Here is a 21,914-nt window from a genome sequence, read left to right on the forward strand (position 1 = left end):
CATTCTCGACACCACTCTGCCCCCTGCTGCTCAGTCGGAGTCATTGCAGCGTTGTGGTGTCCGGTCATTGCAGTACCGCGCTACGGCCGCTGGGTGGCAGGCGACGTCGACTGGTCATCTGCGAGCAAAGATGGCGGTGCGGAAGAAAGACGGCGGCCCGAATGTAAAATATTTCGAAGCGTCTGACACCGTCTCTCAGTTTGATAATGTCCGCGTCTGGCTGGGGAAGAATTACAAAAAGGTACCGAGCGCATGTTTCGTAACCGCACACACGCACGCAGACATCGTGAGTGTGTGCTCTCTCCCGCCGGGCACTGACAAAGAGGAGGGAGGGTGCTGCTGAGTCCAGCTGTTTGATTCAGTCGAGCCGGGGATACAAAAGGATGCTGAGCAAACAGCTGCGCCAGATGCTGCCGAGAACGGCGGCGTCCCCGGGCGATAGCGCGGCTAAAGCGGCCGTCAGGCGGCGCACGGTCTGACCTGGGCGGGTGTCATTCTGTACGACAAGGGGGTGACTTTAGCCGGGCAGCCTGCTAGCGAGCTAGTTAGCAGGCGGGCTAACGGCGCTGCAGCTCGGATCCAGATGTTGGCTGTGTGGCGCGCCGCGCTCACTGGAGCCACGGAGCGTCTGCAGCAGCCCTGAGCGCCGCGCCGGGGTTTAAACACACTGATGCTGCGAAATACAGTGTTTCTTCAAAAACACACAATAATACTGATAATATAAAAATAATGAAGATGATTAAAATGGACGATATTCACCCCCCCCCCCATCACATCAGATCACGTATTGTATTATAACAGCACTGTCTCGTGCTCTCAAAGCAAAACTGAAAAATGTGTAGACACACAGCAGAGAACAACACACTCTAGTTTATTTCTGTGTGTGTGTGTGTGTGTGTGTGTGTTGACTGCTCCTCTGTGTTGTCCTCTCAGTACATCCAGGCCGAGCCCCCCACCAACAAGTCCCTGTCCAGCCTGGTGGTCCAGCTGCTCCAGTTCCAGGAGGAGGTGTTCGGTCGACATGTCAGCAACCCTCCACTCACCAAACTGCCTGTATGTACATTTGACCCCTGCGCGCGCGCGCGCGCACACACACACACACACACACACACACACACACACACACACACAAGCTGAGCTCTTACCAACAGTTGCATCAGTACCAGGGTTTAAATAAACCAACTTTCTTTGCACTAACAGTCGGCACATTGCCGTCTGCAGAAATGCTCTCTGCAATAGATTGAGGGATTTAAACAGTGTTTGAATTCACTGCTTGGAGGGAGTTCACAGAGGCTGCAGGGGAATATCTGGCTGCTGAGTTATCATCACATGAATCAATGCACAGCGAGGAAGCATGAATTAACATTAAGTGTAATGCAGAGAGGGAGGGAGTCTCTGTGGCACTTTGCTCCAGTGGGAAACCTTGGCATCTGCTGTGCTTCGTGTCTGCAGATGAAGTGTTTCCTGGACTTCAAGTCAGGGGGGGCTCTCTGCCACATCCTGGCTGCTGCCTACAAGTTCAAGAGTGACCAAGGATGGTAAGACTTTCTTTCCAGCTGATTTAGATGCTCGAAAAACAGACACAAATGAAAACAATTTTTGGAAGTCACCCAAGCGCTTAGGATTTCAGCTTTGTTGCCGTTTCGTGTGTAACTCCAGTCTAATTTCCTGGTAGGCGCAGGTTTGACTTCCAGAATCCGTCGAGGATGGACCGGAATGTGGAGATGTTCATGACCATTGAGAAGTCGTTGGTGCAGGTGAGTTTTCCCGAGCACAACGAGCACAACGAGCACATCCAGTCAATCCTTTGATGGGTGCTGGATCAACAAAACAACATAAATCTGCACACCTACACCTCAGGTTACGCTTTTATTTATAGAGAAATATTTAGTATGCAGCTTAATCATATTAGAGAGAATTCTCTCAACTCTTATTTTGTGAGATTGAACAGAAATGAATCCATATTTATACATTTTCCAATAACTTCACGTACACTCAGACCCTGCTTCACTCCACAAATCATAACAATATTTCCACATTTCCCAATATTTACTGGTATCACTTATTTTATTGTGCAATTGACTTTGAGTCAGTCTTTATTTCCTGCTGCAGGCACCACAGCTACATGTTTACATCCTCTTGTTACGTGTCTGAGGATCAGGCTGCTTTAGTTTGAGCTTTCACAGATGGAAATAATGAAGGCCACCCATTCATGTGACTTGACCAGTAATCCTACTTGATCAGTCCTGCACTTACAGCACAAGATGCTTTTATTTTTTGGAACACGTCTCTGGTACACCCGTCCTCACGCTGTGAGAACTATATTTGAAATAAACAAGGTACAACTGAATCAATAAATCAACCCAACATGACAAAGAAATGACAAAACATGGCGCTCGTATTAAATGAAATACAATGTACATGTAAAATTAAATACCGGGTTGGATGCTTGTGGTGAATAGAGGTCTTCGACAGTTCTTTGGAATCCCTTTAAGTTGGTGGAACAGCTTCTTTGAGTTCTGCCAAACTTGTGGCTTAATGAACCATCTGCTCGTCCCTTGTGCATCGCCTAAATAAGCTGTAGTGGCACGACAGGTGTGCTAACAAAAGTTCCGGGTTTCATGAAACACAAACATTAACTATAATTTTCAATCATCTTTGTTTGTTTCCCAAATATAAATCACCCTAATGTACAAATCATTGAATTAACAACTCAATTCAAGTATTTATTTTTGAAGATTGTGTCTGTATTTAATTAATTCATACAAGTGCTGTGTGTCTTCTTTTCAGAACAACTGCCTGACTCGACCTGTCATCTACCTGAGCTCGGACATTGAACCAAAACTGCTCGGGAAACTGAAAGACATCATCAAAAGACATCAGGTGGGTTTTTTATTTTTTGACAAACGCATCAGAGACTCTTAATTAGTTTAAAAAGATATTTTTATGTTGTTAAACTTGAATCCATGTTACCTTTTATTCTTTCCAATAAATCAAAGCTGTTAAGTTTCCTTCTTCAAAGCTGATATTAGTCATATGAACGTGTGTTGCAGGGCTCGGTAACTGAGGACAAGGCCTCCAGCTCCCATGTTGTTGTGCCTATTCCTACCAGTCTGGAGGAAGGTGAGCCTTCACATGTCGTCTTCAACTAAAGCAATTTGTTGTTTGTTGTAATTCAGCTGCACTGATTCATGTCATGCTTTATAATTGTCTCTTTTTGGTCCAGAGGAATGGGTGCGTCCTGTGATGAAGAGAGATAAACAAGTGCTGCTTCACTGGGGATATTTTCCTGACAGGTTTGTTCTGAGCAGCTGTAAAATAACATGACCAACACACAACATTGTTCACCCAACTGAGAACTGTTGCCCGATCTTATTTTAGAGGTGTTTAACAGTTCCCACTCAGTATTGTGTTTGTGGCACTTTTGTTTTCTTCTTCCACCATCCTAGTTTTTTTTCACATTGCTCTCCCTGTTGTGGCTTTACAAGCTCAAACATGAAATCATTCCTGTGGCTTGACCTTTGACTTTGCCCCTCTCACTTCATAGTTACGACACCTGGATCCCAGCCAGTGAGATTGAGGCTGCGGTGGAAGATCCTCCGAGCCCAGAGAAACCCAGGAAGGTACTTCATTTGTTTTCACACTGTCCATATTTATGCTTCTTTTATTCTCTCTTAAGTGCAACAATGCAAAATCTTGTTTGCACAAACTCTTGACCATATAAGTATAAAGTGAGGGTGTAAATCTGTAATTTCATCATGATACGATATGATCTCAATGGACCACGATACGACACGTCTGCCGACATCTCAAATCTCCCATGATTCCATTCAATTCAATATGATTCAGCAGCCTGTAATCGATATGAAATGATCATATGTGCCATTATCACACAATCAGTTATATTTATATCAACTCACAAAAATATTATTTGACCATTTATTTTTGTTCAGTCTTGACTCTACCTCCATTTAAATAAGTATTGCTTGTTGCAGCATTTCACTGTGTCTGTGGCAAGAGCCTTTTTCTTTTTTATCCTCTCCGTCTCTGCTCTACCTTTTTTTTTTGTGGCCTATTTTCAGGGCGTCACATCTAAACTGATTAGTACAGAAAAGCAGGTACAATTTCTGTGCTTTGCCGAGGGATCCTGTGATGATTTTGAAAAAGGTCTTTTCATTGGTTACTAATAAAGATAAAAGTCCTGTGTTTTTCTGGACAAAAGAATTCAATGAAGTTAATTTCATGCACCTCAGCTTTTTTAGTTATACAAACCTGTGAGGTGATTGTTGGCGGTTGTTACTCCTTTCAGGTTTTTCTCTGTTTGCAAGACATCCAAGAATTTAGAAAGCTGAGGTGCATGTTGACAAAATTCAAAGCAGCGTCAGAAGCTTGTGTATTCAGAGCGTCACTCGCTCGAGGCACTCGGTGCTCATCAGTACATGATAGTGAAGGCAGTGAAGCAGTGAAATAGTTAAGAGCAGTATTTACACAACAATGAGCACACTGGGTTGGTTCACTATCAATCCTCCTGTCACTATGTTTTCTCACAGTGAAAACGTCTCTTCCCTCAGACCAGAACTTCAGATGAAATGAAATCCTAAAGCAATTCAAATCTTTTCTTCATTCAGTCTTTTTCTCTGTTGGTTTTATCCAAACCAGAAATCTTTTCTTGTTAAAAACTGTTAAATGTCTGGTTGTGGAGTTTCAATTTGATTTCTGACCAAAGCCTCAGATCCACGGTTTTTTAAAACAAATATGGTCTAGTTTGTCTGTGCAGCTCTGCAACACTATGTGAAGTTGGTGACATTTCACTTAAGCTATTACAGTTATAGTTTTAATATTTGGGGGTACAATATGTGGTCTTTGTTCACAGGTCCATGCCAAGTGGATTTTAGACCTGGACCAGTATAACGAATGGATGAATGAAGAAGACTATGAAGTGGGCGAGGGCTGCCCAAAGCGGAAGAGGATCTCTGCCAAGACCCTGACGGATGAGGTGACCACACCCGACGAGCGGCGGGACAAGAAGCCCGGCAGTGCCAAGAAGAGGAAGCGCTCGCCGTCGCCCTCCCCCACCCCTCCACCTCAGGAGAGCAAGAAGAAGAACACCAAGAAAGGGTTGGTGACCACACCTGTCTCAATGCACAGACTCAGATGTTAAAGAATGATGTGATGCTTCAGGTGCCTTATGGAGTCTTTTAATAAATGTTGTCCTGACAGACCAACAACCCCGTACACCAAGTCTAAACGTGGCCAGAGGGAGGAAGAACAGGAAGACTTGAGTAAGGACATAGATGAAGCATCACCTGTTCCAGCATCCGAAGAGGGAAACCCAGCTAAGACAAGTACACCAGTCCACATATGTGCAAAATATAAACAAAAATCCCATTGAATGACCATTTAATCATATTCCTTAAACTAGTTGTCTGTCACTGGCTGATATAATACTTTATTTTTGCAGATAACACTAAGAAAGATTCGGATTCAACTCCAGTCAAGGGAGGAACGGATATGGGTGAGCAGATGTTTTTTGTATCACCAACAATATGGTCACTATTATTTGGGGGGAAAATGCTTCCATTTGTGCTGTTAGCAACTAAATCAGTGACCGGTTCATTATATCATTCTTTAATTCATCAATTTACTACGTTTTTCCATCTAAGAGCACATTGTTTAACATGAAGATAGAAAGAGAGTGCATGTCATCACTCATGTAGTATAGGGTTACCCGAACCCTAACCCCATCACTCAGATACTTTTATGTAGATATTGTTGCCATGTGTATGCATTATCTAACCTACCTGTGTGTAGTCATACATTTATATTGTTTTCATATACATGTGTCTATTTTGATTTGTTTTGTTTATTATTACTTAATGTACTTGTGTATCACCCTGTTACTGTTTATGTGTGTAAGAACTACTAGTTACTGGAGGTAAATTCCTTTTATGCACGTACTTGGCCATTAAAACTGAGTTTGGTCCTCAGAATAAATCCTCTTGTGAATTAGAGTATTAACATGTTGACAGTTCATTTTCTGTTTTATTTCACATGTCCCTCTTTTGTGACTTTAACAGACGAGCAAGAGGATGAGTCCATGGAAACAACAGGGAAGGTAAGGTAGTTTGTATATGTGCAAGAAAATATGGTAGTGTGGACAGTAAATTTATATAACATCTTTACTATGTGTGTGTGTGTGTGTGTGTTTGAACAGGAAGAGGAGGAAGGCTCCCCGAGTATCAAGGGTGAACCAGTGAAAGGCTCGGACCTTCATGAGGACAACGTGACTGAGCAAACCCACCACATCATCATCCCGAGCTATGCTGCCTGGTTTGACTACAACAGGTAAGATTAACATTATTTTCCCCCTACTTTTGAAAGTAATGTGATTTCACAGAGTTTTTAAATTTCAAACATGCCAAAAAAGTGAGACCTAAAATGTGAACTAGCTATTGTGTTGTGTGGTTGAAAAGAAAACCAACTGGAGATTTTTGAGGTGACTGGAAAAGTCAGAAATGAGTCATCAGCTGTGAGTCCTCATACTGTCATCGTTTTCCCTCCAGTGTTCACGCCATCGAGCGCAGAGCCCTGCCAGAGTTTTTCAACGGAAAGAACAAATCCAAAACCCCTGAGATGTAAGTATGTGGTATCTTTGATGTTTTTTTATCACAGATATTTGTCTGAAAGTTTTGTCTGACTTACAAAGGTAACCAATTGTAGTACAACAGTATCTCCTACTTTTTATATAACATTTCTGTGTCTACCTCTATCCTGTGGCAGTTATCTGGCGTACAGGAACTTCATGATCGACACCTATCGACTGAATCCTCAGGAGTACCTCACCTCCACCGCCTGCCGCAGGAACCTGGCAGGAGATGTTTGTGCAATCATGAGGTAAGTGAAGCCTTAATGTTACGAGCAGAATATTTCAATTAAGTTTTATGTTGTGTTTACACAGTTGCATGAACACTGCGTCTCTATTCCTGCAGAGTTCATGCCTTCCTGGAGCAATGGGGTCTGATCAACTACCAGGTGGACTCAGAGAGCCGGCCCACACCCATGGGTCCTCCACCCACCTCTCACTTCCATGTCCTGGCAGACACACCATCCAGTCTGGTTCCCCTGCAGCCCAAGACATCCCAGGTCCATATACGCTCATACACAAATGCACACATGCCCACTGATTTCAGGGTATTTTACATTTGTGGCTCTCTTACTGTCTACCTTTAGACTCCTGCTACCCAGCCAATGATGTCATTCCCAGATAAAGTGAAAGATAAACCAGCAGATCTGCAAAACTTTGGGCTGCGGACTGACATGTACAGCAAGAAGAGCAGCTCTGCAAAGGTACAAGTGCAACAGGATGGATGGCAGAAGGATTCTATTGTAATTTTCAACTAATTGTAATTTCAGTGTTTTTTCACATGAATAAAGCAGTGGTGATGTTTTTCTGTGCAGAGCAAGAGTACAGTAAGCTCCATGAGGGAGTGGACAGAGCAAGAAACACTACTACTACTTGAGGTACAAACTGTTCTTCAAATCAACATTGTTTCAATGAAACTACGAGTCATAAATACCTAGGTCAAAAAGGAACAACGTGAAAATGAGAGTTAAATCTAGTATTTATTTTCCTCAGGGTTTGGAAATGTACAAGGACGACTGGAACAAAGTGTCAGAACACGTTGGCAGCCGTACACAGGATGAGTGTATCCTGCACTTTCTGCGGTTGCCCATTGAAGACCCCTACTTGGAGGACAGCTCCTCGACTCTGGGACCACTCGCCTTTCAGCCGGTACCTTTCAGCCAGGCGGGAAACCCTGTCATGAGCACAGTGGCCTTCCTCGCCTCTGTCGTCGACCCACGCGTGGCCTCGGCTGCAGCTAAATCTGCTCTGGGTGAGAAGTTGCTTTTCTTGCTGTATAGACATCTTCTTTTAAACATAATGGACATTAATTTGTAATTAATCAATTAGAGAAAGGTTATGAAACATGAAATGTATGTTTTTCCATTATGAAAGCTTTATTTAAACTTAAAACCTTTCAGGTAATAATGGACATTGTATAGAATGCAATAATTATGTGGTACACAAATAAAGAATTAACATCTGAGGCACGTAACATTACTCAAATCCATGAGGTTTGATATTGTTATATCAACGCTGGAATCTGTCTGTGCCTCTCAGAGGAGTTTTCTCGTATGAAAGAGGAAGTTCCTGCAGCTCTGGTCGAAGCTCACGTGCGACGAGTGGAGGAGGCAGCGAGAGTCAGTGGCCGCCAGGACCCCCTGTATGGCCTGGAGGGAAGTGGGATTGCAGGAACTGGCCTGGAGGAGGGAGAAAGACCTGGTACGATGGACACATACACATACACATACATTCACACGTACAACATAGATATAGCCTGTGACTCTACTTCTCTCTCGACCCCAGAGGAAAGCACTGATGAAAACAAGAATGACACCCAATCAAGTGAAGAGAAGAGAGAGGCCAAGGTATGACGCACGCTCATTATAACACAGAATCTGTTTTCCTATGGCTTGTTCAACTTTTTTAAAAGTTTGTGATTGTTCTGCAAAAATAATGTGAATGAAGTTCTTATGTTTCTTAATGGTTAGAATTCAGCTGAGGTATTACTATGAAGCTCATTGTGCTGTGTTCACTTCCCCACGCAGGACAGCAAAGATGGAGCCATTGAAGAAGAGGAAAAACAGGCAGAAAATGGGAAGAAGGAAGAAGAGAGAGGAAGAGAACCTGAAGGAGAGAGGGAGGCAGACAAAACAGAGTCAGATATGGGTATGAAAGTGCAAACTGTATCGCTCAGACACAGGAAATCCTGTGTTCCTGTCAAGGGTGAAAGAACTTTTCTTCTTCTTTTAGGTGATGGGGAGAAGGAGAAGGAGGGAAAAGAGGGAACAGAGGAAGGACAAAGAGAAGGAGAGAGTGAGATTGAGAGGAAGGCCAAGGTAGAGCGTGATGTTGGAGAGGGGAACCTGGCCACAGCTGCTGCATCTGCTCTTGCTGCAGCTGCTGTTAAAGCCAAGGTAAAGTCATTGATCACAAGATCCCTGCTGCCTGTGTCCTATGTCATCAACTTTGGTTTCACCTCCTGCACTCTCTTCACAGCACCTGGCTGCAGTGGAGGAGAGGAAGATCAAATCTCTTGTGGCTCTGTTGGTGGAAACTCAGATGAAGAAGCTGGAGATAAAACTGCGACACTTTGAAGAACTGGAAACCATCATGGACAGAGAGAGGGAGGCTGTGAGTGAACGGCTCTGGGGCATGAATTTTCAGTAGTCCGCTTTTTTTACATTCAAAAGCCTTTAACATATTTCTGTGTGTGTGTGTAGCTGGAGTACCAGCGGCAGCAGCTGCTGGCCGACCGTCAGTCTTTCCACATGGAGCAGTTGAAATACGCTGAGATGAGAGCTCGTCAGCAGCACTTCCAGCAGATTCAGCACCAGCAGCACAGCCAGGCCGGGGGCCCTCATTCCAGCCAGCCGGCAGCAGGCCTGCAGCCTCAGGCCCTGGCAGCAAGTCAGCAAGCTCCCAGCACACCAGCACCGCAGCCGGCCGCCAGCCCCGCCCCTCCAACCTCTTCTGCCCCGGCTCCAGAGTCCCAACCTCCTCAGGGTGCTCACACCTCGCCCCCATGTCCCCCAAGCCAGGCCCCGGCTTCCCACTCCAGCTCCAGCACTACACCTGTACTTCATGGTGAGTACAGCCTCACTGTCCCGACACCGTTCTAAATATAATCACAGTGTTGCAGCTTTAATGGTAGTTTTGTAAATAAATGGCTTTATTTATACACTTACAGTTACTCTCTTAACTGTGCAGTATTCACTCTGCTATATTCATTCATTTTCTATATTCATTCAGAAACATTATCTCCTTTGTGGAGGAAATAACAGCAAGTCATTGTCTAATCAATTTGATGAATATGATAATTCATAATTCATAAGACAGCAACTATCAATTATGTTATTGTTATTTTGTGATATGTTTTCTATAAAAATGTCTGATGTAAGAAGATGTGACCAGCAAAGGGTTGAAATATAATAGTTAATTGTTTAGTAATTTTTCATTTAAACAGCTATCAATTATTTTCTCATCAAATCAATCTGCTTCTTTTGTTAATTGTTAATTGGTCTTTATAACATGAAAACAACACAAATAGAGAGTTTTTTTAATCTTTTCATTAAGTTATAAAAAGTTATGATATAGTTTTTTGCAGGATTATGCAGAAACTTGGTGGCGTGCTGGAATGATCGTGGTTACATTTTTAACGTGAATCCAGTTAAAGTTGCGAATCATGTAATTTACTTCCTTTATCTGCCATACCTGGCATTTTTTGATATTTATGTTTTCTCCTTTTCCCCTCCATCCCCTCCTCACAGAGCCCAACGCCCCCCTCTCTGGGGAAACACTCCACCCTGCAGCTCCAGTCCCTCCACCACAGTGAGAGATCGACACATCTCCTGAGAATCCGAATGACTCTGACCACTTTGAATCCTGCCTGTATCATCCGAAATGAAGGAGTCGTAAACCGAAGGAAGAGACACATTTTCCAGCCTTTGTTTCTTTGTTCGTTTTTCCAACAAGACAATTGAAACCACCTCTACTAAAAAAGACCTTTTCAAATTGAACGGCCCAGTGAAGAGAATCTGATTATCATACTCATGCAGAAGCTGTTCATCCCACGGTCGACTGGACAGCACCATCTCACTTCATCGTGTTTATGTTTGACACCAGAGATCCGGTGAAAGATGAGGGTCTCGCCAACATGCTGGCACTCAAGGAGAAGAAGAGAAAAGACTCATCTTGAATTTTCAGTGTTTTGGAAGTTGTTGCATTTATTTTCCTGCAACGTTTTATCACAGCTTATGAAGTGTCACGCTTCATAACATCTCCAGAGGCCCCCCCCCCCCATATTGTAGGTACTAATTAAAATATATGTAATAAGAAAATGCACTTTTAATATGTTTCCCTAGGTCTCGCTGAAAGACTTGAAGCATCCATGAAATTGAACTTTAGCACTTAATCCTTCCGTTGTCTTAAAATAATTTTTCATGCCGAAGGTTTTGGAAACTCGATTGGGAATATTACTTTTTCCTCTCTATTTTTAATTTGTATAACATGGACAACGGTCACTCTACAAGTTCTGGCCTGAAGGTCACATGTCTAAAAAAAATCTAATATGTGATGAATGGAAAACGTTGAAGTCAGAAGCCAGTTTGAAATTATTTGTTTGGATGCAGTTAAAGACTATGTACTGTAAACTGGAGTTTCTGTTACAAACACATCTTTTGTTGCCCGGTAATGAAAAATGTGGCTCTATCTCGACAGTATTAGGTCTTGAAAAGACTTTATTTTAGTGAATAACGTCCCTTTTCCTCAGCACTTATTCATGTGTCAGTTGAGGTGCGTCAGTGTTGCAAATCTAGATGAATTTAAAGCATCCAGGTTGTAGTTTTGTGAGGAATGTAGTGAAGAAATGACTGAAATAGACGTTCCGGGAATAATAATGATTCTGTCTGCGACCACAAATATGTTTATAAAATAATTTGACTTTGTCTTAATTGCTAAACCAAAATGTTTTTTGTAATCATGGTATTTTATTGTGGCTGCTCGGGAATTGAAGTCGTTTATTTTTCCGCAGCTTATTTTTCGCTGGTGCATCATGGAAGAAATGTCAATGCTGTCAAAGAAAAAAACAAGGGACCTCGCACCTTAAACGGCTGACAATGGAGAATTGTGTCCTTAATATTTGCAACAATATCCTCACTTTTTATCCTATCGATTTTTATATTTTTTACTGTCCATTTTTCCATCTTCTTTCTTTGATACGTCAACATTGTAACTGTATATTATTACCTTTGTAGTCGATATTTACCCTCTCCACTGTTGTGTATGATTCAGACAGGTCAGTCGGATCCGTCTGAGATGTGACTGTGAGCATGTGTGTATGTGGACGCATGCCATCGAGACCTGTAAACCATATTACCATTCAGTTTTATTTTTAGTGCCATTCATCGTGTGTCACCGGGTTTGAAGAATAAAAAAAAAAAGAAAAGAAACATGCTTCATTCTAGACGTGACACATCACGTCAGCGTCATGAGATATATTCCAGTCAGGTGGTGAACATTTACAGTTAACGTCCATCCAGCCAGTATTGCAGTCCTCACCACAGTCGTGAGCAGACATGGACTTCTTTTATCTGTGTTATTACTACATTGTGTGGATTTTGTGATATGAAATATGTGTCTGTTCAGTTTCTGTATGTTTTTCACTATGCTGAAAGTAGCAGCAATTGCATTATTATATAGTAGAAATTGATTTTTTTTTCCTCAGTAAATCATCACATTAGTGCTGACAGTTACTCTGACAGTTTGTATGGGAAGAAGAAAAAAAAAAAGACTGAAGCGGTTCAGGTTTTAATTACAAAACGTTGGGGGGAAAAAATAAAGATGTGAAGAGGAGTTGCTGTGTAGAGTGGTTGTGCTTTTGTCCGCTGCTTCACACAAATAAAAATCACACAAGGAGATTAATCTGCAAAAATACAAAGTAGTTCCACAGTTTGTCAGGATGCTTGTATGATTGTTTGTCAATTTTACAAGGATTTGCTTTTGACATTTCTATTTGACATGTTTCCTGTCCATACAACAGATCAGAGAAATGTGTACTATATTTTGTCTTCTATATATTTTAATACTGTTTTCATCAATTGTTTATTTACATCTGGGAATATTTTCTCCCTTAAATGTAGAATGTTTTACTAAATTGTTACAAATACTGCACTGAGAATGTCCTAATATTTCCCCATCATTTTATATAGTTAACATTGATATTGACTGTCAATAGTTCCAATACAGTCTGATACAACACACAGACCTGCAGTTATGACAGGGCAGAAAACACACACACACACATACACACGCACGCAAGCACACACACGCACAAACATGCGCAATGACTTCATGTACCACTGCAGACGTGATATCTATAACCTCTGAAACGATATTCGAACAGACACTTTTAGACTTTTATACTTTGTAGATGTTTTATTTAATACTGTTATATGTAACATGTCACATTATCATATCCATCCAAGAAAATATCGACAAGACTGACAGCGGCTGATTGACAAAGATGACAGAGGTTAACTCATCGAGGGACCATCCTGCCGATGGAGCCTGCAACACTGAACAAGGTTTGGAAAATGGGATGAAAGGGTCTCGTCACATCAGACAAAAAAGGCACTTTTGAAATCAAATGAAGACATCTAAAAAAAAAAAAAAAGCAGACTTGTTGGAGGTAGGAATGATGTGGATGGGAGGGCAAGAACAACAATACAAAAACATTTAGGAATCAAATTAAAACTGGACGTGTGTCTCTGAACTCCTCAACCGCTCATCACCATCCGCACAAGTTCTGTCAGGAGAGAGAAACACAGAATCAGAATTTAAACCCAAGGCGAGTCGGAAGGACATCAGCTCAACATAAATCATCTGTCAGGATGTGAGTTCTCTCCTCACCAGCCACAGTCAGCAGATCTACTCAGTATTTGATACATTTTTAAAGGAAAAAGGAGGTCAACACAAAAATATATAAATATATAATCAATATTAAGGTGTAGAAGGAAAGCTGGCAGCAGTAGCCTTGTCAGGGTCACTGAGCTGAAGCCAGGGGAGGAGGAGGGGCGCTGCAGGAGAGAGAGGTTTAAGGTCCACAATCAGGAATTGTAACTTCAAGGCTCAGAGGCCACTGAATATAAATACAACAGTGTACATTTTTTCAAATGCTTTAAATATTTGAAGATATCTGCAAGTCTCGTCCATGAGGAAGTCCTTCGTATCCGCTGCAGTGAGGTTTTTAATGAACGTTGTTGTTGACTCTCACTGATGATGTTGATTATTGTACTAATGTTGGTATTTATGAATATGTTGATGTTGTATTGATGGTACCTTGCTGCTATGCTTTTCACTACTGAGACCTGTCGGATTTTCTGTTGCCTGTCCTATGTGAAAGTGACATTCAGTTTCCCTCTTGAGGGCTTCATAAAGTATTTTGTATCTTCTATTGTGTCACACATGTAGTGTTCTGGTCATGTTTTTTCTTTATTTGTGACTGTAGGTTTTAGTATGACACTGTTGGTGAGTACCTGACTGACTGCTGGAACCAAACCTGACATTTTTGGGGTAAAACAAAGTGACTGTTTCTGCTTCACTGCAACATCACTGCGAGCTGAGACAAGTCGTCTGCGCTCTCTGGGTAAACTTGAGGCCCGGAAGCAGTGGTGAGTTCCTGAGCTGTTTCTACACCAGATTCTGGAGATCAACAGCGAGCAGAGCTTTCAGGGGTTTGTTCATACATTTGTTCAGCCGGACATGATGTGGTGGACAAAGGCTGTGAGGCAAATACTTCCATTGTTTTGCAGTATCTTTATTCAACCAGCTGCACAGTACTGTACTTGATACAGTCTGGTGCTGTTGTTAAGCCATTAGATATTTGTGTGGATTTTACCTTCATAGTTAATGCAGCCATTGGCGTCTTCATGTCCTGCTAAAAGAGTCTCCACCTCCTCTTCTGTCATTTTTTCACCTGGGACACAGACAAGTCATTTTTTTCTATTTTAATTAAGGCACAATAAAGACAAGAAGGATTCTCTACCAGAGGAGACGGCAGGCTTGATTTTTGTTAAGATAAGAAGCATGACAAGAACACAGACCGGCTTTATTTACTTGCTGGGAGGACTAACGCTGAAATCTTACCTAGTGTGGTGAGGACATGACGTAGCTCTGCTCCCATCACTGTTCCATTTCCCTCCTTGTCAAACACTCGCAGACCCTCTACGATGTCCTCGTAGGAACCTTGGTCCTTGTTCTTAGCGATGGCCTGAAGCATTGGCAGGAACTGTTCGAAATCCAGCATCTTGTGGTTCATCTCTGCAGGTGAGTTAAAACAAAGGGAGATGTAAATTCTAGTTTTTGGCTATGAGTTATTTCCATTGCAAAATTTAATACTCAGCTTGTATTATAACAACCAGTACATTGTACTAAAACTGTCCAACTTACTCTAAACCAAAGCAATGATACTATAATAGATAACAGATTTGGTTTCATCTCGAGAAGAGCACGTCACAGAGATAAGTACCTTCCAATTTGGGGTTTCCCAGAACTTTGAGCACCTCTGCATTGACAGGGTTCTGTCCGAGGGCACGCATAACATCCCCACACTGGTTGTAGGTGATCTTCCCCTCACCAGTCCGGTCAAACAGGAGAAAGGCCTCCTTGAACTCTGACATGGGGACACAAAGGGTTATGGATGTTAGAGGAGACACTTCTTACAGCACACACATGCAGGTAACTGTGCTGATGGTAGGCAGGTATAATATCAGCTCATACTGTGTTGGTGATAACAAACTGAATCATAAACCAAGACAAATCTAGCTGTGTGACGATATTAATGAAATGTCATTATCAGAACTATTTCTATTTTTACTACTTCCCACAACCTGCAGATGTTGGAATGACCTCCAGATGTTTATACCCTGGAAGCAGGGTGGTGGGCCGATCGATAGTCTCGTCATTAACCCCTTTAAAAATTCAATATTTTATTATCAGAATGCTCCTCCGAAATGTGTTTCTCAGATGACGTACACTAACAACAAAATTAAACAATGCATACACTATACACACCTATTGTATGAAGTAAGTGGCTACTGTGCAATTGATATTATTACTTCCTATAACATGTAGTACTCAGTCCACACAGGTACTGAGGAGTACTTTGAAATAAAATTTTAATTTAACATAATACGCACCTTGAAAACTTGAGTCATGCACTTCACCCACGATCTTTGAGCAGATATGTAGCAGTCTACCGTAGGGTCCAGACAAAATATTATCATTTATCCTTGTTCTCACTCATGAGATATGATTATCGAAATGCTGGTGCCAAATATCTTTTATTTATTTTTTGCCAGTTCACGTTTACTTTACATTGGAATGATGGCAACTGTGGACACTGACAAGTTACAGCTCGCTTGTTACAGACTAAAGAGGCGCAGAGATAAGACTTTGAGTACTTTTTGTACATTGACTCATCTCAGTTTCTGTCTAACTCTGTGAAACTGAAAACAAACTGCAGTGAATAAATGCACAAATCCTGCACGTTACCTCCTTAGGGGCATTTAGTATCTTGCTTCAGTGAGACAGATATCATGATTTCATTTTATGATTGTGTAGCAATAAGCCCATTATCGCAGAATCCCTGTATCGTGATATTATTGTTATATCGCGTATCGAATCGTGAGTTACCAACAGTTCCCACCTATAGTCTCTCCACTCGCACTTTAGGCCAAACAGAGAGACGACTGTCTAACACTCAGTGCTATAGATTAGACAAACCTCCAACTCATCACCTGAGGCTTGTCTTGTTTATCAGTGGGTGGGGGTGGGGACCGTTAAAGCAAATACTTTCCCTTAAAAAAACCCATCCTGTTCCCACTCCTACAACCAGACTTCTTTTATGATCATCAATGATACTAAAGTGGTAGCTCTCCAGTATCTTTGCAGTCTCTCTTATCTGCTGCTGTTTCAGTGAGCGACACAAAAGAAAGGTTTCGGTGTTTCCTCTGCCACGCCTTTACATACCTCCACCTGGAGAAACACACACACACTGACTGTATCATGGCTGCTGACATGTCAGTGTGGAGTTTACATGCAATAAACATGCCTTCACTAAAATGTCTTTTTGCAGGTTGGTACAACATTGTGACATTTTAACACTGTATTTGTTCCAGTTCCAGCTCCAGTGTGTAAGATTTAGGTGAAAGGAACTATTGGCAAAAATGTAATGGAGAATAATCCTCATGATGTTTTCACTAGTTCCTTTCATCTAAATTGTATGAATTGTAGTTTTCCCTTTATATTGAAATACTTTATATTTACATCGTGGGGACCCTCTCTACAGAGGCTGCCATGTTTTTTACAGTAGCCCAGACTGGACAAACTAAACACCTTTTGAGTTTTAATGACAACTGAAGCTACCACAGGTTCTTTCTCATGTTTGGAAGGAAAGGGTGAGGTGAGGGGTGTTCAGCTGCAACATGCAACTTCAACACTAGACATCACAAAGTTCTACACACTGAACCTTTAAGTGTAAGTCATTGCAAGCACAAGAACATCGATAAGAGAAGTGCAGCTCAGTCAGCTGGTGTGATGCCTGCAGAGATCCAGAGGTTTGCAGGGACATGAGCTACAGGGTCACAAGTGATCGAGGCTTTTCAGATGATGATGATATCACTTCATGGCTTAGAAAAACAATGAGACAAATCTCAGCACTGGAAGAAAACACTCACCCATGATCTGGTCCTCTGAGAAGTCAGACTGGTTGGGACAGAGGTGCATGGCGGAGGTGGGAGGAGTAATGGTGAGACACACAGAAGAAGAAGAAGAAGAAGAAGAAGAAGACGTGAGTTAATCCTGATTTAACTCTTCACTGCGGCTGGAGGATTAACGTTAGCACAGGCTAGCACCCACACGCAGCTAGCTTAACGTGATGTGCGTTACACGGTGTTTTAATCCACGAATCACGAGCGATGTTAATGTGGATTAAAAAAAACACGCGCACACGCACGAGCTCCGGAGCAGATCGGTACTCACCATGTCTGTTGTCGGTGTGGTGAAGCGCACAGACACACACGCGCTCACAGACACAGGAGAGATGATCGTGGGTTCAGATGAAGACACCAGCCGCTCCTCCACATCCCTGATGACGTCACTGCAGCTCGGAAAGACACAGCCAATCACAGGCCCCCATTCCACAACCGAGACCCTCACCTTGTGTCAGGAGGAAACCATGACATGCATTTAACTCAGTGTTAGTAATGAACACAACTCTTCTGACAGCTGCTCAGCGGAGCTCAGCTCAACAGGACCCTTGTGGTTTTTATTTGGATCCGCACCAGATTATACAAACTTCAAAATTCAAGTGGTATTTCATTACGATCCATGAATGAGTCTCTGAGAATTAAGGGAAATGTTGAAAATGGGACCATGGGTTCTTCCTTCAGTCGCGCCCCACACATCTTCAAAACTTAATGGAAACTGGTTGATTGTTTTTTGCGTAATCATGCTAACTAACAAACAATTAAAGGTTCAATGTGTTGAATTTAATGAAGCTGAACACTCCTTTTTCATTAAGAGCCATGTATTAGTCTCTGAGAAATCAAGGAAAATGTTAATCCTGCAAACTAACAAACAATTAAACAGAAGAAAACATTTTGTTTCATCTGTTTGGGCAAAACATGGGCAATTCATTGACAAGTCTGGGAAAGTCCAGCCAAATGACAAAAGTGACCCCTGCAGCAAACACATTAAGCGTAAGTTATGTGTTATTACTTTTTTATTTCACGTCTGGTCTCTACAACAGGACGCTGATTCAAGTCAAACTACCTCTACAAAAACATGAAGCTTTAATTAATGTGCCCAGAAACCACTATAGTTGGAATTGAAGTGATCTGCAGGAAGAGGGGGTGGGATTCATCATGCGCATGCACAATTGCAGTTAAATGTTTTTTGTTTTTATGCACCGTGAATTAACAAGTGAAGAAAAAGCTGTTTGCTGCAGGTCACATTGGCCCAAAACGAAAGTGTAATTTTGTCATAAGTAGGTATCAAAGAAAAGCTGGACTTATTAACACATCACCACCTTTCACTTAAGCAAAATCTCTTTCACATTTGTTTGTAAATGCATGTAAGGATGAAATCTACCAGAGAAAACTTAAAAAGTATGAAATTGACATCCCACTGGGTTGTTTGATTAGAAGTTCATATGGACAAAATAATTAAAGCAGAGGACACTGATTTAAAAAGAATGTATCAAGTAAACAACATTTTCATTAAAAACATTTTATTGATGAACTGTTTCTTTCAACCGGTACCAATGGTTGTAGGTCCTTATATATTACCTTTTAAATTTGTGGTGATAATCTGAGACTGTCTGAATGTTTAAGAGTAAATGGACACATTTCATATGAAATAAAGACACAGGACAAATCCCACTGAATAAATCATTTCCATCCTCTCATTCTGTTTTTTCACTGGCTGCCTCTCCACACTGAAATCGGACGAAGTCCAACACTTGAGCCTGTTTCCCCCTGAGGAACTGTGCTACTGTCCTGCTGGGGTCTATCAGGAAGGTCTGAGGCAGCAGACGTGTCTCACTTTCCCCGCAGGGCAGGTCATCCATGTTGCCCAGCGACACGGGGGCCTCTCCCACTATGTGCTGTCCCAGCTTCCGACCTAAAGTTTCCTGCTCTGCCTCATTTCCACCCTGGAATATGATCAGGGCACCGTACTTCCCCATGGCCACCTCAGTCTGGCTGCTCACACCCCCGTGCACATACGATCCGATGTGCCACTCAGCTGGGACACCAACCGTCACCGCCCGTTTCACTGACATGTTCTCACCGAGGCGACCTGAGACGGAAGGAGGGAACATGTGTTTTAACCATTGATGTCACAATAACATAACATGGAAAGCATTTTTATTAATATCCAAGTTGGCTGCCACTGATGTGGAGAGGTCTGTTGGTGGAGAAACAAAATGGATTTTATATTTTCTCTAAAAGAAGAACAAACAACTGTTGTGTGCTGTTATCTGTTTACATCCCTCTGTCACTCAGTGATATGTGACGTTTCATTGCTCTGACTGGTTATACATCTGTTCTGATAATTACCCTTGAGAATCGAAAGTGAAATGCTGCAGTTACATCATTAGTGTTGAAAACCCAGTTGAGAAAAAGGAATCAAATGGAGCATGAGGGATTCAGGTTTAAAAACAAAGTCAAGTTTTAGAGTGAAACTGAGAAGCTTCACTTTACTGACCTATGGTAAGAGCCACCTGGTCTGCAAGAGAAGCTCCTCCATTCACAGTGAGTTTACTCAACTCTTCTCCTGCCAGGGCACTCTGAAAACAGATGCAATACGTTAACATCCACAGAAGTTCCTGTGGAAAACTGTTTTGGATATCGAACTGATATCTGCACATCACACACTGTGAGCTGTGATCAGCTCTACTTTTAAATATCTAGGAAACGTCAGTATTGACATGAACATTCAGACACTTTGCTTCGATACTTTGAAACAAATGCCTGCATTGAAGCTTTCTTAGAGCCACAGTGGCCACTGTAATTCATTAAATGAAGAAGTGAAATTGTGGACTAATTTGAAGGTAAGGTTGTGTAGCTGTATTGAGCTGCAGGTACTAAATTAGTAATCTGAACAATCCCAATCCACTAAAGCCTGCCACTTTATGTATGATAAAAATTTAGAAAAAAGGGTTTAAGTATATTAAATCAAACTGAGTTAAAGAACTTTGCGTGACCGTACCTTGATATATCCAGTCTGGCTTTGGGTTTTATTCTGGTGGTGAGCCAAGGTGGCAAATGCCACATCTTTAACCAGCTGCTGGAACTTCTCATTGCGAGCAACAAAGTCTGTCTCACAGTTCACCTGCGTCAGAAACACAAGTAGGAAAACAAGAGAAATCACAGTCTACCAAAGTAAACACTGATCAGCTGAAACGACGATGTCAGTCCCAGCTCCCACCATCCTTACCTCCACCATAACTGCAGCTTTATCTCCTATAAACAGACCAATCAGACCCTCTTTGGCTTTGCGGCCCTCCAGTTTGTTCGCTTTGCTCCAGCCCTCCTTCTGAGCCTGCTCGTGAAGCCAGCTCTCTGCCTGAAAGTCAGAAAAATGTATCGCACACTGAAGAAAGCTGGTTGTTTCCACCTCTCCAGCCACAGGTATACTGTTTTATTGTGGGACACCTGCATTGTGAGAGCAGAGTGGTTAGGAGAAGAGAGGCTTTACCTGTGTTAGGTCATTCTCAAACTTCTCCAGCGCTTTCTTGCAGTTAATGAAGGTGTAGCCGGTGTTTTTCCTCAGCTTCATCAGGAGGGCTTTGTCTGCAGCCAGGAGCTGACACCCGCTGTGTAACGACTGGACATGCTGGCAGAGGCTGACCTGAGGAAAACCCAGAGTAACAAGCCCAGTGACAGAGGTTAACTGTCTCTAGAAGACTGTGAGATCAACCAAACCTCTTGCACAACCAGTAACACTTGAAGACAAATATCGCAGAGATATCCAGACACAATAACATCTGATAAAATGAATGGATTAGCAGGACACCTCATTCAAAGTGTCCCTGTAACGTTGACTGGCACATCCTGAAGTCACACAGCTAACCTGCAGAGCAGCTACTGACAGATCGAACTGTAGAGACAACACACACAGGATGGAACACTCTGCTCACCTTTGAAGCATCTCTAGCTACTGTTCTGAATAAAAAGGTTAACGACATCATCACACCCTGTGGAAGTGGACGGGCTCATGTAAGATCAGTGTCATTGAAATCCACGCTGGGTCAGGAAGCCGTGAAGGGACAAACAAGACGACGTCCACTGCGCAGCGCCCCCTACAGCACCGGAGGGAGTGCGACTATCAGTTACTGAATTGTCCGAAACAATTAAATATGAATATGAATAAAAATGACAAGTAAATGGTGAATATTATGTTATAATATTGTTAGAGGACTTCTCCTCACTTAAGTTCTTCAATAAAAATATTCACATCAATTAAGTGTTACAAGTCAGTGAAATGATTGTGAACAACAATTCTATTAGAACAACTTTATATTCTTGCATTTGTTAATATTGCTTAAATTATCCTTAACTATATCTTTTATAGGTGACACAGTGGTTTAACCTGAAATGATCCATATGACCAGTCATATGACCAGTCAGAAGTAATATATTTTGCCTTTGATGTTGATTCATCTTGCTACTTGGTATTTGTCGTTCTACGAGGAAAATGTGATCTCAACGTGCTGGGACATTGAGACAGG

The 21,914-nt window shown here is 42.1% G+C and overlaps 3 protein-coding genes across 5 annotated transcripts; 1 reads left to right on the forward strand and 2 right to left on the reverse strand.

The window, feature by feature from the left end:
* The first annotated feature begins 81 nt into the window (after nt 1-81).
* Nucleotides 82-12,475, forward strand: smarcc2 (SWI/SNF related BAF chromatin remodeling complex subunit C2). 3 transcript variants are annotated; one of them, XM_069539340.1, is made up of 26 exons: nt 82-241; nt 934-1,053; nt 1,453-1,538; nt 1,676-1,757; nt 2,791-2,883; nt 3,054-3,123; nt 3,227-3,296; nt 3,548-3,623; nt 4,874-5,118; nt 5,221-5,345; nt 5,462-5,515; nt 6,078-6,115; nt 6,215-6,345; nt 6,564-6,635; nt 6,781-6,894; nt 6,990-7,143; nt 7,231-7,347; nt 7,459-7,521; nt 7,637-7,895; nt 8,183-8,344; nt 8,429-8,490; nt 8,671-8,791; nt 8,876-9,039; nt 9,122-9,256; nt 9,346-9,709; nt 10,393-12,475. In XM_069539340.1, exons 1-26 carry the CDS (start codon nt 131-133, stop codon nt 10,455-10,457), a joined length of 3,153 nt encoding a protein of 1,050 aa, XP_069395441.1. In that variant the 5' UTR covers nt 82-130; the 3' UTR covers nt 10,458-12,475. The 3 variants fall into 3 exon arrangements, with proteins under 3 accessions (XP_069395441.1, XP_069395442.1, XP_069395439.1); XM_069539341.1 differs by having other exon boundaries at nt 1,682-1,757; XM_069539338.1 differs by having other exon boundaries at nt 8,183-8,490.
* Nucleotides 12,476-13,037: 562 nt separating this feature from the next.
* On the reverse strand, nt 13,038-17,844 carry myl6 (myosin, light chain 6, alkali, smooth muscle and non-muscle). Its single transcript, XM_020109471.2, has 6 exons — nt 17,663-17,844; nt 17,359-17,386; nt 15,150-15,293; nt 14,768-14,941; nt 14,520-14,597; nt 13,038-13,427 (listed from the first exon to the last, which is right to left on the reverse strand). The coding sequence occupies exons 1-6, from the start codon at nt 17,663-17,665 to the stop codon at nt 13,399-13,401; spliced, it is 456 nt and encodes a 151-aa protein (XP_019965030.2). The 5' UTR covers nt 17,666-17,844; the 3' UTR covers nt 13,038-13,398.
* A 1,050-nt stretch (nt 17,845-18,894) lies between these two features.
* tsfm (Ts translation elongation factor, mitochondrial) lies at nt 18,895-21,480 on the reverse strand. Its single transcript, XM_020109470.2, has 6 exons — nt 21,324-21,480; nt 20,882-21,034; nt 20,621-20,749; nt 20,393-20,515; nt 19,889-19,970; nt 18,895-19,480 (listed from the first exon to the last, which is right to left on the reverse strand). Exons 1-6 carry the CDS (start codon nt 21,372-21,374, stop codon nt 19,086-19,088), a joined length of 933 nt encoding a protein of 310 aa, XP_019965029.1. The 5' UTR covers nt 21,375-21,480; the 3' UTR covers nt 18,895-19,085.
* Between the last annotated feature and the right edge of the window lie 434 nt (nt 21,481-21,914).

The sequence above is a fragment of the Paralichthys olivaceus genome, chromosome 2 (genome assembly GCF_024713975.1).
Source record: "Paralichthys olivaceus isolate ysfri-2021 chromosome 2, ASM2471397v2, whole genome shotgun sequence".
Lineage (NCBI taxonomy): Eukaryota > Metazoa > Chordata > Actinopteri > Pleuronectiformes > Paralichthyidae > Paralichthys > Paralichthys olivaceus.